We start from the raw sequence: 23,999 nt of genomic DNA, 5'->3' as shown, positions 1-23,999 counted from the left end.
TTAGTGATGTAGTCATGGACACGACAAACAGAAGGGGGTACATTATGTATGCCTATGCTCTACTTTTTAGCAAAATATATCAGCTCTGGTTGTTTTTCTTTCAGTAGGTAGGGGATAAGAGGAGGACTGACTGGAAAAAACAGAGAGAGAGTTCTGAATATCCTTTAGTCCTACTTTCAGGGCACACCCCAGATTGTTATCTGAATATTGTCAAGGCATCAAAGCGGTACAAAAACAAATGCAATAGAAAGATGAGCAATGAATATTAATGCATATATTCAATTTAATATGATTCGGGCTGTTGGTCATGGGATATTTCATGGCGGATCCTATAAAGGTTTGAGCTCTCATGTTCAATTGGTTACTAAAGCGGACTGTTTAACAATTTCCTCCGTCATTATCTGTTTTCAGAGAAACACACTTAAAAAGTAAACGGAAACTGCAGTAACAGATACCTGGTTCTCAGTATTTCTCTCTCAGTATCTCTCTCTCTCTCTCTCTCTCTCTCTCTCTCTCAGTATCTCTCTCTCTCTCTCTCTCAGTATCTCTCTCTCTCAGTATCTCTCTGTATCTATCTCTCTCTCTCTCTCTGTATCTCTCTCTCTCTCTCTCTCTGTATCTCTCTCTCTCTCTCTGTATCTCTCTCTCTCTCTCTCTCTGTATCTCTCTCTCTCTCCTCTCTCTGTATCTCTCTGTATATCTCTCTCTCTCTCTCTCTCTCTCAGTATCTCTCAGTATCTGTATCTCTCTCTCTCTCTCTCTCTCTCTCTCAGTATCTCTCTCTCTCTCAGTATCTGTATCTCTCTCTCTCTCTCTCTCAGTATCTGTATCTCTCTCTCTCTCTCTCTCTCTCTCTCTCAGTATCTGTATCTCTCTCTCTCTCAGTATCTCTCTCTCTCTCTGTATCTCTCTCTCTGTATCTCTCTCTCTCAGTATCTGTATCTCCTCTCTCTCAGTATCTGTATCTCTCTCTCTCTCAGTATCTGTATCTCTCTCTCTCTCTCTCTCAGTATCTGTCTCTCTCTCTCTCAGTATCTCTCTCTCTCTCAGTATCTCTCTCTCTCTCAGTATCTGTATCTCTCTCTCCCCAGTATCTGTATCTCTCTCTCTCTCTCCAGTATCTGTCTCTCTCTCTCTCAGTATCTCTCTCTCTCAGTATCTCTCTCTCTCTCTGTATCTCTCTCTCTCTCTCTCTCTCAGTATCTGTATCTCTCTCTCTCTCTCTCTCTCTCTGTCTGTCTGTGTTTCAGTTTGATGGCATGTAAAAGATTCACCAAAATCTGTTTTATTCATTTACGAATTAAGATTTAGTAAACTCTTGAGACATCAATGTGGATAGTTTAATTAGCTGATGCTAGTTAAAGAGGACTCTCAATGATTTTGTTTTCATGTAGCTCCCATTCCAACAATAATCAACTATCAGAAACAAGCTTATCCTCCTTTTTTCATTGGGTCAATGTGTGCTTCTCTAGAAATGATCAGTAGAGTGAAATTAATACTAGTTTTGTGTGGATGCACCCATTAAATAAATGAAAGTCTTCTGATTCTGTAGATAAAATTTTTTTGATGATTTTTTTAATTGCTGGAGTAAGTGCTTATGGATGTGTATGTGATATTCCCTCTAGCAATTAGTCACTAACAATTAAAGACGAGTGACGATAGCAAAGTGGAGGCCACACAAAACTACCCGCAGTACCACTATAGGACCAATTACTCTTGCTAAGTCCTCTTAGGACAAAGGACATTGACGAAAGGGCCATGTAAATTATATAATACACCACTCTAGAAGGCTACATTACAATATGAGAAACACACCACTCTAGAAGGTTACATAAAAATTTGAGAAACACACTCTAGAATGTTACATTAAAAGATGAGAAACACACCACTCTAGAAGGTTACATTACAATATGAGAAATACACCACTCAAGAAGGTTACATTACAGTATGAGAAACACACCACTCTAGAAGGTTACATTACAATATGAGAAACACACCACTCTAGAAGGTTACATTACAATATGAGAAACACACCACTCTAGAAGGTTACATTAAAAGATGAGAAATACACCACTCTAGAAGGTTACATTACAATATGAGAAATACACCACTCTAGAAGTTTACATTACAATATGAGAAACACACCACTCTAGAAGGTTACATTACAATATGAGAAACACACCACTCTAGAAGGTTACATTACAATATGAGAAATACACCACTCTAGAAGGTTACATTACAATATGAGAAACACACCACTCTAGAAGGTTACATTACAATATGAGAAATACACCACTCTAGAAGGTTACATTACAATATGAGAAACACACCACTCTAGAAGGTTACATTACAATATGTGAAACACACCACTCTAGAAGGTTACATTACATTTTAACATTTACATTTTAGTCATTTAGCAGACGCTCTTATCCAGAGCGACTTACAGTAGTGAATGCATACATTTCATGCACTTTATTTTTGTATTTTTTATGTTTTCTTTTTTTTGTACTGATTACAATATGAGAAACACACCACTCTAGAAGGTTACATTACAATATGAGAAACACACTCTAGAAGGTTGCATTACAATATGAGAAACACACTCTAGAAGGTTACATTACTATATGAGAAACAGCAAAGCGGTAATCCATCTGTCACAACCTGACCTAAAACATATGATCTATTGCATGATCTGAGGTATCCTATATATCCTATTCAGTGATTTCATTTCTCTAGTCCTTCACTTTCATTGTAGAAAAGATAACTCCCAAACACATTAATATTACATCTGCATGTTTATTGTGTGGACATTTAGGACATAGACCTTTTTCAAGAAGATAGTACTTCCTCTCCTCTGTCATCCCACACAAACCAAAGGGATATTCATTTAATAAGTAAATGTCAGTGTTTTCATAAAACAAACATAGACGTACTTGATGTTATAGACGGGCTGGCTGACACCATCACGAAAATGATGTGCGCACACCGATGGGGCTGAAGGACGTGTGATTCTGAAAGGTCAGATAGCTAGCAACAATGACATGAAGCTGCCATGTGGGGATCGTAGATGGCTGGCTTCCGATAGTTTTATCTTGTTCTTGATATCATGTCTTGTTTTGAGGTGTTTTGACTGATGTTACGTCGATGCTAATATGGCAAAAAAAATTGCTAGCTAGCTAGCCAACAACTGTAACAATGTATTTAAGAGACAATAAGTGCTCATCGTGCAAATGTATTTGTTTTCAATAAACATTTGGATACAAAATATAGTTCAGGCCTACATGTTGTTGTAAGGGAGTGCGTAACTGGCGGCAGGGAAGTCAGGCGCAGGAGAGCAAAACTGGGTAATCAACGGAGCAGTTTTAATCATAAAAACCACCGGTAAACAGAACAACAAACAAATGGGTACAAAACCCGTCGCGCACCAGAGACAACATGCACATGCACTTACAATAAACAATTCCGCACAAAGACATGGGGGGAACAGAGGGTTAAGTACACAACATGTAATGAGGGAAATTGAGACCAGGTGTGTGAGAAGACAAGACAAAACAAATGGAAAATGAAAAGTGGATCGATGATGGCTAGAAGACCGGCGACGCCAAGCGTCGCCCAAACAAGGAGAGGAACCGACTTTGGCGGAAGTCGTGACAGTTGTCAACAATCTCAGCCAACAACATCTGTTTTGCCCATAGTTGTGCAGCCGTCGGTTTTATTGCTAAACAACCAACCTGTCTATAGCACTGACATGGTTTTGCCTCTGAAGGTATTGGGAATTTTACATCAATTGAGCAGATAATTGTAATTGCTACAATATACTGAAGTTTATTTTATTGATGCTAAAGCCATATGATTCCTGGTTTTATTTGAAGCAACATTATCTTCATGTTATGTAGAAATTATTTATTAAAAAAAATATATATAATATCACATCCCTGTGTGTGTGTATATGTGTGTGTGTATATATATATATCTGTGTATATATGTGTGTATATATGTATATGTGTATATATGTATGTGTATATATATATATGATATATATATATATATATATATATATATATATATTAGTTGAAGTCGGAAGTTTACATACACCTTAGCCAAATACATTTAAACTCAGTTTTTCACAATTCCTGACATTTAATCCTGGTAAAAATTCCCTGTTTTAGGTCAGTTAGGATCACCACTTTATTTTAAGAATGTGAAATGTCAGAATAAAAGTAGAGAGAATAATTTATTTCAGCTTTTTCATCACATTCCCAGTGGGTCAGAGGTTTACATACACTCAATTAGTATTTGGTAGCATTGCCTTTCAATTGTTTAACTTGGGTCAAGTGTTTCGGGTAGCCTTCCACAAGCTTCCCACAATAGGTTGGGTGAATTTTGGCCCATTTCTCCTGACAGAGCTGGTGTAACTGAGTCAGGTTTGTAGGCCTCCTAGCTCGCTCACACTTTCTCAGTTCTGCCCACACATTTTCTATAGGATTAAGGTCAGGGCTTTGTGATGGCCACTCCAATACCTTGCCTTTGTTGTCCTTAAGCCATTTTGCCACAAATTTTGAAGTATGCTTGGGGTCATTGTCCTTTTGGAAGACCCATTTCCTACCAAGCTTTAACTTCCTCACTGATGTCCTGAGATGTTGCTTCAATATATCCACATAGTTTTCCTCCTTCATGATGCCATATATTTTGTGAAGTGCACCAGTCCCTCCTGCAGCAAAGCACCCCCACAACATGATGCTGCCACCCCAGTGCTTCACGGTTGGGATGGTTCCCTTCGGCTTGCAAGTCTCCTCCTTTTTCCTCCAAACATAATCATGGTCATTATGGCCAAACAGTTCTATTTTTGTTTCATCAGACCAGAGGACATTTCTCCAAAAAGTATGATCTTTGTCACCATGTGCAGTTGTAAACCGTAGTCTCGCTTTTTTATGGCAGTTTTGGAGCAGTGGCTTCTTCCTTGCTGTGCAGCCTTTCAGGTTATGTTGATATAGGACTCGTTTTACTGTGGATATAGATACTTTTGTACCTGTTTCTTCCAGCATCTCCACAAGGTCCTTTGCTGTTGTTCTGGGATTGATTTGCACTTTTCGCACCAAAGTACGTTCATCTCTAGGAGACAGAACGCGTCTTCTTCCTGAGCGGTATGACGGCTTTGTGGACCCATGGTGTTTATACTTGCTTACTATTGTTTGTACAGATGAACGTGGTACCTTCAGGTGTTTGGAAATTGATCCCAAGGATGACCCAGACTTGTGGAGGTCTACAAATTTTTCACCAAACGATTTGTGATATAATTTTCCAGTGCATGATCAGAACGATGAACTATCTCCCGAGGGAATCAAAGTTGGTCTGAAGCCAGCGCAAACACCATCGAGCTCATCCAGCGGTATGGTCAGATGATCAGAGCAGAATTGATTACAATTGATTTGAAGGAAAGGACTTTGAACTCTAAAAATGGAGCAATTATCTCAGTCTGTTCCTCATCCAGAAATTCTCTGTGAAAAGGGCTTCCCCCCTGACACAGATTTGAATTTATGAAATATCCTGACAAGAATAGAACGATGATGAACTGCTGGGAGCTGCTTCTCTGTTATTTTAAATGGTCCCAATCCACACTTTAGCTGATATATTAGATTAGCAAAGGTAGATATATGGACACATGCAATGGTCTGGTCCTGTTTTGTAATATCATCTACACATTGTCAAACATCTGTTAAAGGGACATTTCACCCCAAAATCAGAGTTAGTCAGAGCTCAAAAGTGGACTAATTGTCCCAGGATATTTTGTAGCTAAAAAGTTGATAATTGAGTGTGCGATTAAAAAGGCTTAATAGTGGTTTATCTTTAAATGAGCCATGGCAATTCTGGAAGCACACCAGTAATCTCAATCTTTGTTGCAGAAATGTAATAAGATCAACCGCCAGTTCCACAAAAATGTAATCACACACTCAATATTTATTGATGCTCATCAATGCTCATTAACACTGTAATTACAAGTTGATAAATACCTTGTTTACCCATCAGTGTCATCATAATCAAATTACTTAAGCTAAATGATGATTCATGTTAAGTTACTTAGAATCATTCTCCTGACAATTTACATCATAATATTCTATTAACTAATCGATCCATGGTTCAGCCTTCCGCCCAGCACTTTGTCAGGTGTGTGTTCTTGTGCGTGTGTTCTTGTGCGTGTGTGTGTGTGTGTGTGTGTGTGTGTGTGTGTGTGTGTGGTGTGAATATGCGTGTGTGTGATCACAGAGCTCTTTCATGGTTTGACAGGACCAATTAAGGAAGCCCTTGGCTTTTATATGTCTAATCAATACAACCACCAATTATAGGTAGCATTAGAGGCAGAAAAGAGTGGAAAGAGAGAGAGAAAATGGAAATGAGGGGAAATGGTGACAGGAACGATTACAACAGGCATTGAGTTGTGTATGTGTGATCTATATCACCTCAACCTCCAAGCAGGGAGGACTAGGATTAGGAGGAAAAGGACAGTTAGTCCAGAAAGGATTCAAGTCAAGACTTCAGTAGAGTGATGGATATAAATTGGAAAGAAAGAGGTGGTGTTACGTTTGTGTGGAGAGACAGACCAAGGTGCAGCGTGCTCTGAGTTCCACATCTTTTATTTAATGAAACTCACAAAACAAAAAGGAAACAAACAACTAACCGTAACGAAAGAGGTGCAGCATGCACTAACTCAAAATAAGATCCCACAAAACACAGTAGGGAAATGGCTGCCTAAATATGATCACCAATCAGAGACAACGATAAACAGCTGCCTCTGATTGGGAACCATACCAGGCCAACATAGAAAAAACAACCTAGATAACCCACCCTAGTCACACCCTGACCTAACCAACATAGAGAATAAAAGGCTCTCTATGGTCAGGGTGTGACAGGTGGAAAGATGTAATCTCCTGGACTCTCTCTCTTCCCCCCAGCCTCACAGGTCTCTTCTATAACATGTCCATCAGCACATGTCCATTTGGCCTACAGCGATGCCTATAGTCAGTCAGTCAGTCAGTCAGTCAGTCAGTCAGTCAGTCAGCGTCTCTCTCCTCTCTCACACACACTCCATCTGGCCCCCTCTCTCTCTGTATTTCCCCCTTGTTATATCGACACAGTCAGTAGAGTCAGTTCTCCAGCCTTGTACACCACCACCACCACCCCTCAAGAACTCAGCCCAACTCTGCTCTCAGTCACTGCTCTGTTGCATTCCACCTCTACATCCTGTCTAGAAACACTGTCTGCCCCCAATCTGCTCAGGCTTTACAGAAGATGTTTTGACCCTTCCTTAGTCCCTCTGGTCCAAGCTAGAGTGATCGACTAGCACAGTACTAGTTACATTACCGTCTGTGTCCAATGGAGCTTACACCTGCTAGGAGACAAACAGTTGGAGGGAAGAGCTGAGACAACTGATGGCCAAAGTCCTTGACTACCTTCCAATTGCTTCTCACTTGGCTCAGTGTACTCGTCATTATGGATAACCCAAGCGTGGATGATGGAAGGGTACAGGCCAGCCTGAAGCTGAAGAACTTTGGCAGAAAGTTTGGCAGAACGTTTTGCTGAAAGTTTCCTATCTGTGGTTGTCTTCACAGATAGGTTACATTGGTATTATCATTTCACACAGATGTTTCATCCCTGATATTAGTGTTTCACACCCCTAGATCTAGTCTGGAATTAAACCGTTCAATTGGGTCCCCACTCCTGATCCTTCTTCACATGTATCTCCTTTGTAGCTGGGTTTACTGATTGTAGGTGTTCAGATACCTTTTTAACTGGGCTTCCCACTTTCTTCTTAGAGTTCCTAGAGCTCTTCAGACAGTGAAGATTGAGCCCCATTCGTATTCACCGGATATATTCTCCCCTGTACAAAGATTGTTCCTCAAAGAATGGTAAACAGTATTCTCTATTCTGCGTTGCCATGCTTACTGCATAGCCAGGCAGCTCGTCGATTAAGCCCACTTAAGACGTGCTGGAACACAGCATACCCATCCCGTTTGAGGGGGCGAGAGAGAACGATAAGCTTCTGGCGGGGGCTTTACATGGGATTCAGCTAGATTTCGATTAATTATAGCTTAGAAGGCCGGCTGCATTAATAGAGTGAGTCATCCAATACCAATGGGGAATGCCGTGGCGGTCGGGAGGGTCGGAAAGAGAGAAAGTGAGAATGAGATCACACTGAATAAGAATGAGACTGTAGCAAAGCACAGGGACTCCGAAGTCCTTAAATGGCAATATGTCTGCTGTAGGTGTTGATAATTGGAGTTTAAGCATGATTGATCTTTGGAATTACTGTGTATTGAAAATTAGTGTCGGTCCATCTCAAGGTGGTTTCCTTGGCATGAGTTCAAGTTTGGATTTTGCGCTGGCCTTTACACTGTTTAAATTATAGTCAGGAGGGAGTACATGGGAGCCTCTTCTTCAGGATTGATATTGACTCTGTCGGAAAATGCAGAATGCAGATGCAGACTTTAAATCCTTCCCTCTCTTCCTTTCCAATTTAAGTCTAGCTCTCAGCTGGAGTTCTACTTTAACTAATGGAATTCCATTCTCCTTTTTTATATTTGTTATATGTTTATATTTATTCAGACGGTTGGAAGGAGAGGTGGAGACAGATGAGGGAGGATGTGAAGTGTAGAAATTCCAGACCTGGAATTTACTGACCCTTCTAGACTCTATCGTGAGGAAGGAAGTTCCGGACCTGGAATCCCTGTCTCTGGAGAAAACGTCTACTACTGAAATTGGAGTGTTACCACTCCACCAAAACCCAGCATTCTATTGGGAGTTTTATTTATGATATTAGTGGATTATGATCGATACAGGGACTGATGGGTGTAAATTATTAGCCGCAGGAACGTTGCTGTGAGTGAGTTAGCCTGAGTTCCTTGTCACATTGGCGTGATACTGGACATCATAGCGACCTCATTTTCAAACAAAGCTAAAAGAAAGAGAAACTATTCAGAAGGGTGGCTTGGAAAAAGGTCACCATGATTGATTTTCAAAGTCAAAAAGATGAAAACAGTATCGTTTTTGTGGATCTTTTCATCCATGACAAAATGTAGTCTTCTCCTCTCAGTTCAACGCTCTTTCCTCAATCTTTCCAATAAAGCTTATTTCCAGGAACAGCAGTATGGCATTCTTACACCTTCAGAGAAAGTGTACTATAGCTCAAAGGGCCAGCTACTCTCAGCTGCAGTGGGAATGATTGAATCCCACTGATTATACCTACTCAGCCTTAAAGATATTGACTTGAAGCCTTCCCCAATTCCCCCTACAGCAGAACCCCACAATATGGGCGATTCAGGTGGGAGAGTGATATCATTCACATGAAGGTCCAGAGCAGTTGAGCAGAAATGTATTGTCAGCGGTTTGTTTCAGAAGACAATCCATCCTTTGCTTTCTGCAGTGTATGTGTACTGTCTCATTCTCTTTCATGTATGTACTGTATGTCATATCCATAGCATGCCATATGTTCAGTACTACCCAACCTCCAACCCAGTTCAAAGATCGAACCGTGTATATGCTTAATTACATCATGTATACTGTCAACCATCTATCGTGGTGCTCTTGGCAGACAGTCATGGCGTAATGCTAGCCACAAAGAATTAATCTGTAGGACCGATGCATAGGTTAGTCCGACGGGTATTAGTGTTCAGTGATACAGACTATGAAAGTTAAAATGTTGATGTCAATGATCAATAAATGCGTGAGAGTGTGTTAATTAGTGTCTGTATTACCCCCCCAACTCCCACTGATCAAGAACAGGTCGGTCAATGTAGCCTACATAATGATCGATCAATCAATCAATCAACCAACTATAACGCAAAGTAGAGACCATGATATGAGTGGAATGTCAATGACTTACCAACAATGTCTTTTAACTGCAAACATTGATCTCGAACAGTATACTGTACATCTGTACATGTAGACAAACAAGGTTGTAAATAACTACTGTAATACAGAACCCTTGCAACCAAAAAACATGTGACTTTTGAAAAATTCTGATAATGTCAAATATTTCTTATTTTGGGGCGGGGGGGATGTGTATATCACATCAAGAGTGTTATTGTTGAGATATCATGGCATCACACTTCTCTCGTTCAATTATAGTTTTTGATTTCATACCTTTTCCGTACTTTTTATAATGATTCACTAAGTCTATCCCCACATTTTTTTTATCCCATTACTTCGCATTTGTACAGATCCTCATCTTGAGAGCATAGCAGGAAGTATGCAAAATTGTATGGCCTTAGGTCGTGCTTATGTTCGATATGTTTTGTATTTTGTCTGTAGGATTCATATGATGTAACATAATGTGACATATTGAGAGCATGGCATGCCACCTACTCTATGTCAATCAATTTAAGAACAACCAATTAGACCTGTCATAAGGTAACAACATGATGCTTCATTTCTTGCACTTTGTCAGGTAATATTATGATGGTTCATTAGGTGTTAGTAGAGCATAGCTGACAGTCTTTATTTTAGGTTAGCTTAAGATCTGACTGCTTTTTATGTGTTTTCTGCTGTCTCCAACACTCTGTCGCTTACTCTGTCGCAACCTTGTGAACACAGCAGAGTCTTTTAGAAGTCTGTGGCTTTGCATCTCTGTTTGTCTCTTGCTTACTTCTTGAGTCACATTACCTCCACTGTGTGCATGTAGCATGTACACCTGACATCAAATAAAGACACCTCTCAGCCGTGGGTGTTTTTTTTGTTGCTTTACTTTATTCCTGGAGACCTTGTTGCATTTTTTATTATTTAGAGAATAAAAAAGCAGCAGCACTGTCAAGAGTTCAAATACTTATATGGAAATGGGTTTGGCATGCAATATTGTCAAGATTGGATTGTGTGTCCTCTATCTGGGTCTATCAGCACTCTAAGCTGCATAAATTATAGCCGCCCTGTGCGGTTTTTGCAGAATCTGAGTTTTCAAGGTTTAGGTTTACTTAGTCGCTTGTATGAAAGGAGAAATGGTGCATGTTTGCTTACTTTATAACATGGTTTTCAATCCTTTATTTCCACAGACAATGTGTATAGAGAATGCCTTTCCAACGGGTCTTGGGCCGTGAAAGGCAACTACACCCAGTGTCAAGAGATTCTCAATGAGGTATGTACTGTATGCAGAATGGTTACTGGTGTATGGGAACTGTTTAACTCTGAGAATACTGAGAATTTCTCTGCAATGGATAGTAAAGATATATTCTTCCATTCTTCTTCTAAGGATACAAGCACTGCTGAAAATATATTTACTTTCTGTTTGCAGAGAAATTCTCAGTATCCCTCAAACCGAAACACGCACATGATGGGCTGGATAGGGTCAGACACAGAGCACCACCCCTAAAGCATTGTGGGAGTTATTTTTTAACTAAGTTTTCATTTTTACAACCAGATCTCAATTTCTTATGTAAATGGCATGTTATAGAAAGGTCCAGACACCTTTTCTGTAATTTCACTTGTTTTTGAGAAACTTACCTCAAACAGCAAATCACTTCCTCACCCTCGTTGTGTAGTATGGCGTACCTGAAAATACATGAACAAAGGCTCCAAAAACAGCTCTCAATATTGTGATGCAGGTCATTAGATGTTGGACACATGAAATTGTTTAATTCCGAACTTTATTGACAATGTTATATTCCCTTTTACAGCAACTCAAGCTATTCCTCTCCATCCATTCTACAAGTAACAGCCAAAATAAAGGAAACACTTGAGTAAATGAGGGGTACAAAGTATATTGAAAGCAGGTGCTACAATACAGGAAGTTCCAGACTCTTGTGGAATCTATGCCAAGGTGCATTGAAGCTGTTCTGGCAGCTCTTGGTGGCCTAATGCCCTATTAAGACACTTTATGTTTATTTTATTATAATGCCAATTACGTGTAGTAGCAAGCTACACAAATAATGGAACAGCTGGATAAGTTAAACAGCTCGAGTCGCACAAAAGGGAATATAACGCTGCGGTAAAGTTCAGAATGACAGAATTTCATGTGTACAACATCTAAACATGTGCATCACTATACTGAGAGATTTTATTTTTCTAAAAGGATGTATTTGGGTTGTTTTGGGAGAGTTTGTTCATGTTTTTCAGGGGCCCCATACTACACAACGAGGATAAGGAATGTATTTGTTTTTTGGGGTAAGTTTCTCATAAACAAATGAAATCACAAAAAAAGGTGTCTGGACCCCTTCTATAACATGTAATTTACATTAAAAAAAATATAGATTTGATTGAAAAAATAAAGCTTCTCCTGTAAGTACCTTGCTCAAGGACACAACTGCAGTAGCACCTGCGATACTGACTCAAGCAACTCTCCGGTACCAGCTCACATCACACCAGATTTTTTTCCGTCGGCCCTGGTATTCGAAGCGAGTGGCTACCCTCAGGTTACTGGCCCTCTTCTCTAATTTTGAGGCTACAGCTGCCAATAGAAACATTCTGTGGTACAACAGAAATCACACCAGCAACACCATCTGCTCTTCCAGCATGCATTCTCTTTAAAGTTTCAGGACTGATGTGTGTTATAGAGTGGGTGTTCCAAGCTTCATCTCTCCAATTTTCTTTTCGTTGTCAATGAGCATCCTGTTGATGCTGGATGACTAAGCCGTCACAAGTGAATCCCTACTGAGGCAACTGTACTCCAATTTAAATCTTTCGGAGAGGGCCCAGCTCAGCTTAGTCATTCACAGCAGAAGCTACCAGTCATACAGAGTCATACCTTTATATCTCAGTCCTCAAGGCAACAGGGCTTTTACCTAAACACTTTTCTTCTGTCTTTGGGAGGAGAAGAGAGTGGAAGGGAGCTTGAGCTTAATGTATAGGCTTATTTGTAGCTTGTATTTAACAAGGCATAAGTGGTTGTTTACATCGACCAGATCATTATGGAGCGTAATGGAGGTGATCTGGTTGGAGGGAAGGAAAGGTAGCGTGCATGGTCTCCCAAATATATACTGTACAGTAGCTCCAATCACTTGTTACACATACTGTACTGTGAATTTTCTAACATCAAGCTATTCCAATGCCAATACCATTGATTGTAAACAGGTCAATAACTCTTGCTGTACATTGTAATTTTTCTCTGAAATACTTTTTAACCCCAAATTTGACCAGTGAACTTTTTGCCCTCCTTTCCGTTCCCTGAAAAAACATCAACCTTAATTTGAATGAGTCTGAAAGCTGCAGTACATGAATCACTTACAGGACTATGAATCATGTAATAAACAAATTAGTTCCCTTCCCAAAACCAATGACACAGATTGATTGTGATGGCCATTGGCAAGCAGGCAGCTGATAGCTAGCAGCATTGTGATCGGGCGAACACGTGAGTCCTCTAAAGCTGTTGAGGACCCCCTTGCTACTGGGCAGACGGCTGCACACTGCCTGCTCTCCTCTCCCCACCATCTGTTTCCTGAGGGACATACACATGCAAATGAATAAGTCCACTCACACAGGGGAGCACGCTGTCGCCTCGGATGCCCACTGCTTTGTCGTTTGGCTCATCCAGATCCAAGCATCGGGAAGGTTGGTGCTGCGTGTTTACAAAATCAAACCTTGTGGTAAACGGACAATTAAAAACAGTATGGGACTCAATGGCATGGTTATTCAAAGACTGAGGATGGTGGCAAAGCAGTGCTATTTAAACAGTGTCACCTTGCAGACACAAAGGTCCAATGTACTTAATTAAAAGTAGTTCCAGTGACCTTTACTGATATTCAGAAAGTGTGCAATCCTTTAGGGCATAGCTTTTGCTTACAAATCTTTTTAACATCAAGTAGGGAAAGGGTTAGCTATATTACTCTTTCTTGGCATTCACTATATCTGACTACAGTGGTTCTTTTGTTGGAGCTGTTTATGCCAGCAATTCACAATTTTTTTGAGGTATGCAGTAACTGTTTAATCTGAACACTTTTAAGTCTTGGGTTTTAACACCGGTTGCATAAATAGTTGTAGACCAAACTTATATTACTAGGTTTTGTTGAGAAGGAATAAAAGCCATCTGCTGCCAGTGTTGCTAGCATCAGCACTGAATAGCATCTTTGGGGAAAGACAGAATGCAGAGGAGCAAAGAAAAATCTAGCCTCATTTTAAGAGCAAGAGAGTACAAAAGCAAGTGAATTTTTTTACCAGGAAGGTCTTTGACAATGTATTGAGCTGGGTCGTGTTGTAAATTATCCTTTGCCATTTCCACCTGTAGAACATTTTAATCCTCTTACAGCATAGTGGGCTACTGACAAGATGAGTCAACCACTTCAGTGTGGTTACAAAACGTTCAATTTGATCTCACCATTTGTTCCGTATACCAGCACAGCAGGAGGGGGCTGAGTAACTGCTAAACTAATCTTCTCATTCCAATCACAAAGCTGCATTCCTTGAAATCCCAGCAACCCTAGAGTTTATTTTGGGTTTGCTCAGTTGATAATGGTTGTTTAAGGAGGAATTGCTGTTGTCTCTAGAGTGCTTATTTCATTAAAATCATGTCCAGCTGTTGGTTTATGTTCTCAGTTTCTCTGTGGTAAGTCTCCTCCTGCCCAGGCTGGATGTTTTGGGGTTATTTCCTCTTTAGTAGGCAGCCGAGTGAATGCTCCGCTCCTATGACTTTGCAGACTAAATCAGTGAGGAACAGATATGAGCTTTGACCCTGGAATACGTAGCTAGTTCACCCCTTTTAAGTTTCCTTTCCCCGGGCTAGGCTCCCTCTAGAAGAGAGCTCATGGGTTACGAGTCATGTTAAGGTTTCTTTTGTTTTAAAAGAACTTGGCAGAAGCAGAGGTCATATAGCCTTTGCTTTTCATGAGATTACCATGATCATGGACTTGAATTATTTATGTACTGTATCCGTTTATTCACTGCATGCGTTTGTAATAGAAACAGGAAATTACAGGAAATGTTTTTCATTCCAGTCCAGTGGCATATGTAGTAAGGATAATGAAGCCATGTCCTACAGACTTGACTTCCCCCAGTGTAAATGACCAATAGATGATTGCAAACAAACACCGGGAGAGTACATGCACTTTTTTAACACACAACTGTACTGTTTTCATTCGCTATACAGTACATATCTGTTCTGCTGTACTAAAACAACACCAGTCCCCATCCCATTCCACTGTGTCACATGTAGTCTTAAACAAGAAAAAGCACTTTGTTGCGGTAGGAAAAGGTCATTGTCACCAGAGCCCCAGAGGCAGGGGTTATAGAAATAGCCATATAATCTATTTTCCCAGGTCAATCATGGCTGCTTGTCACTCAGTGATATTGCAGTTTCATGGTAGTGTTACCTGTACTGAGCAAGATCTACAGAATTGACCATAATTAAAATGCTTACTGGCCCAATGCTTTTCAGTTGTTGTATATTTGAACTCGGGTTGAAAATAAGGCCCTCGGGGCTTCTGTGGATTGGCCAGAGACAAAAGTGTAAAACATTGCTCAAATGTGAAAGCGAGTGCACGAAGAAACAAGGCAACAGTAAACATATCGTTCATAAATGATGCAGTGCCCCCGCCCCCGCCCCACCGCCCCTTGGGGCAGTTAGTGACAATTATTACAACTTACAACAATGAAGTCCTTATGGGATACTTGTTTCTCATGAGGAGATGCATATAGAGTGGGGTCCAAAATTATTGAGACCCTTGATAAAGATGTTAAAGTAGGTATGGGATCTTTTCTGGTCATGGATTCTCATTTTGATGCCAAACCCACCACTGGTGTGCGTGGCCAAAGAGCTCTAAGTTCATGTCTATCATGTTTCAGGTATGACCCAAATGCAGACTGTGTTGAAGTAACAATGTTTAATACAGCAACAGGGGCAGGTAAACGACAGATCATGGCAGGCAGAGGTCAGTAAATCCAGAGTAGAGGCAAAGGTACAACATGGCAGACAGGCTCAGGTCAGGCAGAGGTCGGTTATCTAGAGTAGAGTCAAAGGTACAGGACGGCAGGCAGGCTCAGGGTCAGGTGCAGGCAGAGTGGTCAGGCAGGCGGGCTCAGAGTCAGGACAGGCAAGGGTCAAAACCAGGAGGGCGAGAAAAAGAGAGACTGGGGAAAAGCAGGAGCTGAGACAAAAATGCTGCTTGACTTGACAAACAAGATGAACTGGCAACAGACAAACAGAGAACACGGGTATAAGTACCCAGGGCATAATGGGGAAGATGGGCGACACCTGGAGGGGGGTGGAGACAAGCACAAGGACAGGTGAAACAGATCAGGGCGTGACAATGTCATCTGGCTAAAGCACCAGTTCCCATTCAAGTGCCAACGCCGTTTAGCAAACTCAAGGCATCTGCATTTGTTGGATGACATGAAAATAGAGCTCTTTGGCCATGCACACCAGTGGTGGGTTTGGCGTCCAAATGAGAATGCATAAGCAGAAAATAACCCCATACCTACTGTAAAATATGGTGGTGGATCATTGATGTAATGGGGCTATGTTGCTTTCACTGGTCCTGGGGCCCTTGTTAAGGTCAACGGCATCATGAACTTTACCCAGTACCAGGATATTTTATCCCAGAATCTTGTTGCCTCTGCCAGGAGGCTGAAACTTGCCTGCAAGTGGATCTTCCAGCAAGACAATAACCCCAAGCACACAAAATCCACAAAGAAATTGTTAATTGGCCACAAAATCAACATTTTGCAATGGCCATCTCAGTCTCCGCACTTGAACCAGTGCAGTCCATAAGCCAGACGAAGGATATCAAGGCTCTGGAAGGATTCTGTATGGAGGAATGGTCTAAGATCCCTCCCAATGTGTTCTCCAACTCATAAAAACATTTTAGAAAAAGGTTCTGTGCTGTTATTCTAGCAAGGTAAGGTTTTGAAAGGTATTGAAAACAGGTGTGTCAATAATTAGCAGAAAATCTAATGGGCAAAGCCAATCTAAGCTTGATGCCCTCAATCTCACACAAATTATCTATGAACCTACCAGGTACAACCCCAAATCCGTAAACACGGGCACCCTCATAGATATCATCCTAACTAACTCGCCCTCCAAATACACCTCTGCTGTTTTCAACCAAGATCTCAGCGATCACTAGCTCATTGCCTGCATCTGTAATGAGTCTGCGGTCAAACGACCACCCCTCATCACTGTCAAACGCTCCCTAAAACACTTCAGCAAACAGGCCTTTCTAATCGACCTGGCCGGGGTACCCTGGAATGACATTGACCTCATCCCGTCAGTAGAGGATGCCTGGTTATTCTTTAAAAGTGCCTTCCTCACCATCTTAAATGAGCATGCTCCATTCAAAAAATGTTGAACCAGGAATAGATATAGCCCTTGATTTACATTTACATTTACATTTAAGTCATTTAGCAGACGCTCTTATCCAGAGCGACTTACAAATTGGTGCATTCACCTTATAATATCCAGTGGAACAACCACTTTACAATAGTGCATCTAAATCTTTTAAGGGGGGGTTAGAAGGATTACTTTATCCTATCCCAGGTATTCCTTAACCTCTATGGGCTAGGTGGGACGCTAGCGTGCCACCCGTGGTGCACTCCATCAACAGCAGGTGCATTTCAAGAGCGGCAAATTTGAATCCAAATAAATGTCAAAATTCAAATTTTTCAAAAATACAACTATTTTACACCATTTGAAAGATAAACATCTCCTTAATCTAACCACGTTTTACGATTTCAAAAAGGTTTTACGGCGAAAGCATAAATTTAGAGTATGTTAGGACAGTACATTTACAAGAGTTGTGTGTAATGTTTTGTCAAGTCAAAGACAGGGTCACCAAAACCATAAAACCAGCTAAAATGATGCACTAACCTTTTACAATCTCCATCAGATGACACTCCTAGGACATTATGTTAGACAATGCATGCATTTTTAGTTCTATCAAGTTCATATTTATATCCAAAAACAGCGTTTTACTATGGCATTGATGTTGAGGAAATCGTTTCCCTCCAATAACCGGCAGTCAAGTCAGCGTCACAAATTAAATAATTAAAATTAGAAAACATTGGTAAAATATTATATTGTCATTTAAAGAATTATAGATTTACATCTCTTGAACGCAATCAACTTGCCAGATTTAAAAATAACCTTACTGGGAAATCACACTTTGCAATAATCTGAGCACTGCGCCCAGAAAAATACGCGTTGCGATACAGACTAGACGTCATGTTGGGGAGATCTAAAATCGAAAATACTATGTAAATAATCCATTACCTTTGATTCTCTTCATCAGATGTCACTTCCAGGTATCACAGGTCCATAACGAATGTAGTTTTGTTCAAAAAAGCTCATCATTTATGTCCAAAAATCTCCGTCTTGTTCGCACATGATCTAAGCCAGCCGGACTTCTCGTCATGACCGAGGGGAAAAAATATATTTCCGTTCGTTCAAACATGTCAAACGTTGTATAGCATAAATCATTAGGGCCTTTTTTAACCAGAACATGAATAATATTCAAGGTGGACGAATGCATACTCTTTTATAACGTATTGGAACGAGGGTACCCAACATGAACTCGCGCGCCAGGTGTCTAATGGGACATCATCGTTCCATGGCTCTTGTTCGGTCAGATCTCCCTCCAGAAGACTCAAAACACTTTGTAAAGGCTGGTGACATCTAGTGGAAGCAATAGGAAGTGCCAAAATATTCCTAAACCCCTGTGTTTTTCAATGGGATAGGTTTAAAGTCAATACAACACATCAGGTATCCACTTCCTGTCAGAAAATGTCTCAGGGTTTTGCCTGCCAAATGAGTTCTGTTATACTCACAGACACCATTCAAACAGTTTTAGAAACTTTAGAGTGTTTTCTATCCATATATAATAAGTATATGCATATTCTAGTTACTGGGTAGGATTAGTAACCAGATTAAATCGGGTACATTTTTTTTATCCAGACGTGCAAATGCTGCCCCCTAGCCCTAACAGGTTAAAGAGGTGGGGTTTCAGGTGTCTCCGGAAGGTGGTGATTGACTCCGCTGTCCTGGCGTCGTGAGGGAGCTTGTTCCACCATTGGGGTGCCAGAGCAGCGAACAGTTTTGACTGGGCTGAGCGGGAACTGTGCTTCCTCAGAGGTAGGGAGGCGAGCAGGCCAGAGGTGGATGAACGCAGTGCCCTTGTTTGGGTGTAGGGCCTGATCAGAGCCTGAAGGTACGGAGGTGCCGTTCCCCTCACAGCTCCATAGGCAAGCACCATGGTCTTGTAGCGGATGCGAGCTTCGACTGGAAGCCAGTGGAGAGAGCGGAGGAGCGGGGTGACGTGAGAGAACTTGGGAAGGTTGAACACCAGACGGGCTGCGGCGTTCTGGATGAGTTGTAGGGGTTTAATGGCACAAGCAGGGAGCCCAGCCAACAACGAGTTGCAGTAATCCAGACGGGAGATGACAAGTGCCTGGATTAGGACCTGCGCCGCTTCCTGTGTGAGGCAGGGTCGTACTCTGCGAATGTTGTAGAGCATGAACCTACAGGATCGGGTCACCGCCTTGATGTTAGTGGAGAACGACAGGGTGTTGTCCAGGGTCACGCCGAGGCTCTTAGCACTCTGGGAGGAGGACACAAGGGAGTTGTCAACCGTGATGGCGAGATCATGGAACGGGCAGTCCTTCCCCGGGAGGAAGAGCAGCTCCATCTTGCCGAGGTTCAGCTTGAGGTGGTGATCCGTCATCCACACTGATATGTCTGCCAGACATGCAGAGATGCGATTCGCCACCTGGTTGTCAGAAGGGGGAAAGGAGAAGATTAATTGTGTGTCATCTGCATAGCAATGATATGAGAGACCATGTGAGGATATGACAGAGCCAAGTGACTTGGTGTATAGCGAGAATAGGAGAGGGCCTAGAACAGAGCCCTGGGGGACACCAGTGGTGAGAGCACGTGGTGCGGAGACGGATTCTCGCCACGCCACCTGGTAGGAGCGACCTGTCAGGTAGGATGCAATCCAAGCGTGGGCCGCGCCGGAGATGCCCAGGTCGGAGAGGGTGGAGAGGAGGATCTGATGGTTCACAGTATCAAAGGCAGCAGATAGGTCTAGGAGGATGAGAGCAGAGGAGAGAGAGTTAGCTTTAGCAGTGTGGAGAGCCTCCGTGACACAGAGAAGAGCAGTCTCAGTTGAATGCCCAGTCTTGAAACCTGACTGATTAGGATCAAGAAGGTCATTCTGAGAGAGATAGCAAGAGAGCTGGCCAAGGACGGCACGTTCAAGAGTTTTGGAGAGAAAGGAAAGAAGGGATACTGGTCTGTAGTTGTTGACATCGGAGGGATCGAGTGTAGGTTTTTTCAGAAGGGGTGCAACTCTCGCTCTCTTGAAGACGGAAGGGACGTAGCCAGCGGTCAAGGATGAGTTGATGAGCGAGGTGAGGTAGGGGAGAAGGTCTCCGGAAATGGTCTGGAGAAGAGAGGAGGGGATAGGGTCAAGTGGGCAGGTTGTTGGAGAGAGGGGAGAAAGAGGTCAAAGCACAGGGTAGGGCAGTGTGAGCAGGACCAGCGGTGTCGTTTGACTTAGCAAACGAGGATCGGATGTCGTCAACCTTCTTTTCAAAATGGTTGACGAAGTCATCCGCAGAGAGGGAGGAGGGGGGGGGGAGGGGGAGGAGGATTCAGGAGGGAGGAGAATGTAGCAAAGCGCTTCCTAGGGTTAGAGGCAGATGCTTGGAGTTTAGAGTGGTAGAAAGTGGCTTTAGCAGCAGAGACGGAAGAGGAAAATGTAGAGAGGAGGGAGTGAAAGGATGCCAGGTCCGCAGGGAGGCGAGTTTTCCTCCATTTCCGCTCGGCTGCCCGGAGCCCTGTTCTGTGAGCTCGCAGTGAGTCGTCGGGCCACGGAGCAGGAGGGGAGGACCGAGCCGGCCTGGAGGATAGGGGACAGAGGAAATCAAAGGATGCAGAGAGGGAGGAGAGGAGGGTTGAGGAGGCAGAATCAGGAGATAGGTTGGAGAAGGTTTGAGCAGAGGGAAGAGATGATAGGATGGAAGAGGAGAGAGTAGCGGGAGAGAGAGAGCGAAGGTTGGGACGGCACAATACCATCCGAGTAGGGGCAGAGTGAGAAGTGTTGGATGAGAGCGAGAGGGAAAAGGATACAAGGTAGTGGTCGGAGACTTGGAGGGGAGTTGCAATGAGATTAGTGGAAGAACAGCATCTAGTAAAGATGAGGTCAAGCGTATTGCCTGCCTTGTGAGTAGGGGGGTAAGGTGAGAGGGTGAGGTCAAAAGAGGAGAGGAGTGGAAAGAAGGAGGCAGAGAGGAATGAGTCAAAGGTAGACGTGGGGAGGTTAAAGTCACCCAGAACTGTGAGAGGTGAGCCATCCTCAGGAAAGGAACTTATCAAGGCGTCAAGCTCATTGATGAACTCTCCAAGGGAACCTGGAGGGCGATAAATGATAAGGATGTTAAGCTTGAAAGGGCTGGTAACTGTGACAGCATGGAATTAAAATGAGGAGATAGACAGATGGGTCAGGGGAGAAAGAGAGAATGTCCACTTGGGAGAGATGAGGATTCCAGTGCCACCACCCCGCTGGCTCGATGCTCTAGGGGTATGCGAGAACACGTAGGCAGACGAGGAGAGAGCAGTAGGAGTAGCAGTGTTCTCTGTGGTAATCCATGTTTCCGTCAGCGCCAGGAAGTCTAGGGACTGGAGGGTAGCATAGGCTGAGATGAACTCAGCCTTGTTGGCCGCAGACCGGCAGTTCCAGAGGCTGCAGGAGACCTGGAACTCCACGTGGGTCGTGCGCGCTGGGACCACCAGGTTAGAGTGGCAGCGGCCACGTGGTGTGGAGCGTTTGTATGGCCTGTGCAGAGGGGAGAGAACAGGGATAGACAGACACATAGACACATTGATTCACTCCAGACCTGTCTGCCCTTGACCAGCACAAAAACATCCTGTGGTGTTCTGCATTAGCATCAAATAGCTCCCGTGATATGCAACTTTTCAGGGAAGTTAGGAACCAATATACACAGGCAGTTAGGAAAGCTAAGGCTAGCTTTTTCAAACAGAAATTTGCTTCCTGTAGTACAAACTCAAAAAGTTCTGGGACACTGTAAAGGCCATGGAGAATAAGAGCACCTTCTCCCAGCTGCCCACTGCACTGAGGCAAGGAAACACTGTCACTACTGATAAATCCACAATAATTGAGAATTTCAATAAGCATTTTTCTTCAGCTGGCCATGCTTTCCACCTGGCTACCCCTACCCCGGTCAACAGCCCTGTGCTCCCCACAGCAACTTGCCCAAACCTCCCCCACTTCTCCTTCACCCAAATCCAGATAACTGATGTTCTGAAAGAGCTGCAAAATCTGGACCCCTACAAATCAGCCGGGCTAGACAATCTGGACCCTCTCTTTCTAAAATTATCAGCCCAAAATTGTTGCAACCCCTATTACTAGTCTGTTCAACCTCTTTTTCGTATCGTCTGAGATTCCCATAGATTGGAAAGCTGCTGCGGTCATGGTGATGGTGATTCTTTGATCCACCTCTACGCAGACGACAGCATTCTGTATACCTCTGGCCCTTCTTTGGACACTGTGTTAACTAACCTCCAGATGAGCTTCAGTGCCATACAACTCTCCTTCCGTGGCCTCCAACTGCTCTTAAATGCAAGTAAAACTAAATGCATTGTCACGACACCGACGGATGGTGGCGCCCCTCCTCGGCCGGGCGGAGCTCGGCGGTCGTCGTCGCCGGCCTACTAGCTGCCATCGATCCTTTTTTGTTTCACTTTCTGTTGGTTAGGTCTAGGTAGGCACGCACCTGTTTTGGGTTAGTTATTAGTAGGGAGGGTTATTTAGTTTAGCGTAGGATGTCTGTGTTTGTGCGTGATTATGTTTCTTGTCCGTTTTGTGTGCTTGAGAAACGTGTGCTGGTTTTCCTCTGCCTGTGGTTGGTTTCTTTGTGTTCACTACCGCAGAAGTATTTAAGGGCTGCGAACCCTATTTTTGGCGACCACATATATTTTTTGGAATAAAGAAGTGTGGTCAAGAATTCTCTGTCTCCTGCACCTGACTCTACCTCTCCTGTTTTTTTGAGCCAGCTCGTGACATGCATGCTCTTCAACCGGTCGCTGCCCGCACCTGCCCGCCCGTCCAGCATTACTACTCTGGACGGTTCTTAGTTAGAATCTGTGGACAACTACAAATACCTAGGTGTCTGGTTAGACTGTAAACTCTCCTTCCAAACTCACATTAAACATCTCCAATCCAAAATTAAATCTAGAATCGGCTTCCTATTTCGCAACAAAGCATCCTTCACTCATGCTGCCATACATACCCTCGTAAAACTGACCATCCTACCGAACCTCGACTTCGGCGATGTCATTTACAAAATAGCCTCCAACACTCTACTCAACAAATTGGTTGCAGTCTATCACAGTGCCATCCGTTTTGTCACCAAAGCCCCATATACTACCCACCACTGCGACCTGTATGCTCTCGTTGGCTGGCCCTCGCTTCATACTCGTCGCCAAACCCACTGGCTCCAGGTCATCTACAAGTCTCTTCTAGGTAAAGCCCCGTCTTATCTCAGCTCACTGGTCACCATTGCAGCACCCACAGGTATATCCCTCCAGCAGGTATATCTCACTGGTCACCCCCAAAGCCAATTCTTCCTTTGGCCGCCTCTCCTTCCAGTTCTCTGCTGCCAATGACTGGAATGAACTGCATAAATCTCTGAAGCTGGAGACTCTTCCCTCCCTCACTAGCTTTAAGCACCAGCTGTCAGAGCAGCTCACAGATCACTGCACCTGTACATAGCTCATCTGTAAATAGCCCATCCAATCTACCTCATCCCTATACTGTATTTATTTATTTATTTATTTATCTTGCTCCTTTGCACCCCAGTATCTCAACTTGCACATTCATCCTCTGCACATCCTACCATTCCAGTGTTTAATTGCTATATTGTAATTACTTTGCCACCATGGCCTATTTATTGCCTTACTTCTCTTATCCTATCTCATTTGCACATGAGGTAGGATTTGCACATAAATAGATTTTCCTACTGTATTATTGATTGTATGTTTGTTTATTCCATGTGTAACTCTGTGTTGTTGTATG

At 42.8% G+C, this 23,999-nt stretch overlaps 1 protein-coding gene across 1 annotated transcript in view; it reads left to right on the top strand.

The window, feature by feature from the left end:
- LOC106607456 (corticotropin-releasing factor receptor 1) overlaps nt 1–23,999 on the top strand; it is a 175,046-nt gene that overhangs the window by 95,266 nt on the left and 55,781 nt on the right. Inside the window, exon 5 of the mRNA XM_014204418.3 lies at nt 11,040–11,122. Within this exon, the coding sequence (XP_014059893.1) occupies nt 11,040–11,122 (83 nt within the window). The remainder of the gene's footprint in view (nt 1–11,039; nt 11,123–23,999) is intronic.

Source organism: Salmo salar, chromosome 06 (assembly GCF_965601325.2).
Source record: "Salmo salar chromosome 06, fSalSal1, whole genome shotgun sequence".
NCBI classification, from domain to species: Eukaryota; Metazoa; Chordata; class Actinopteri; order Salmoniformes; family Salmonidae; genus Salmo; species Salmo salar.
The sequence above is the reverse complement of the archived record's forward strand: the minus strand, read 5'-3'. Positions and strand labels throughout refer to the sequence as shown.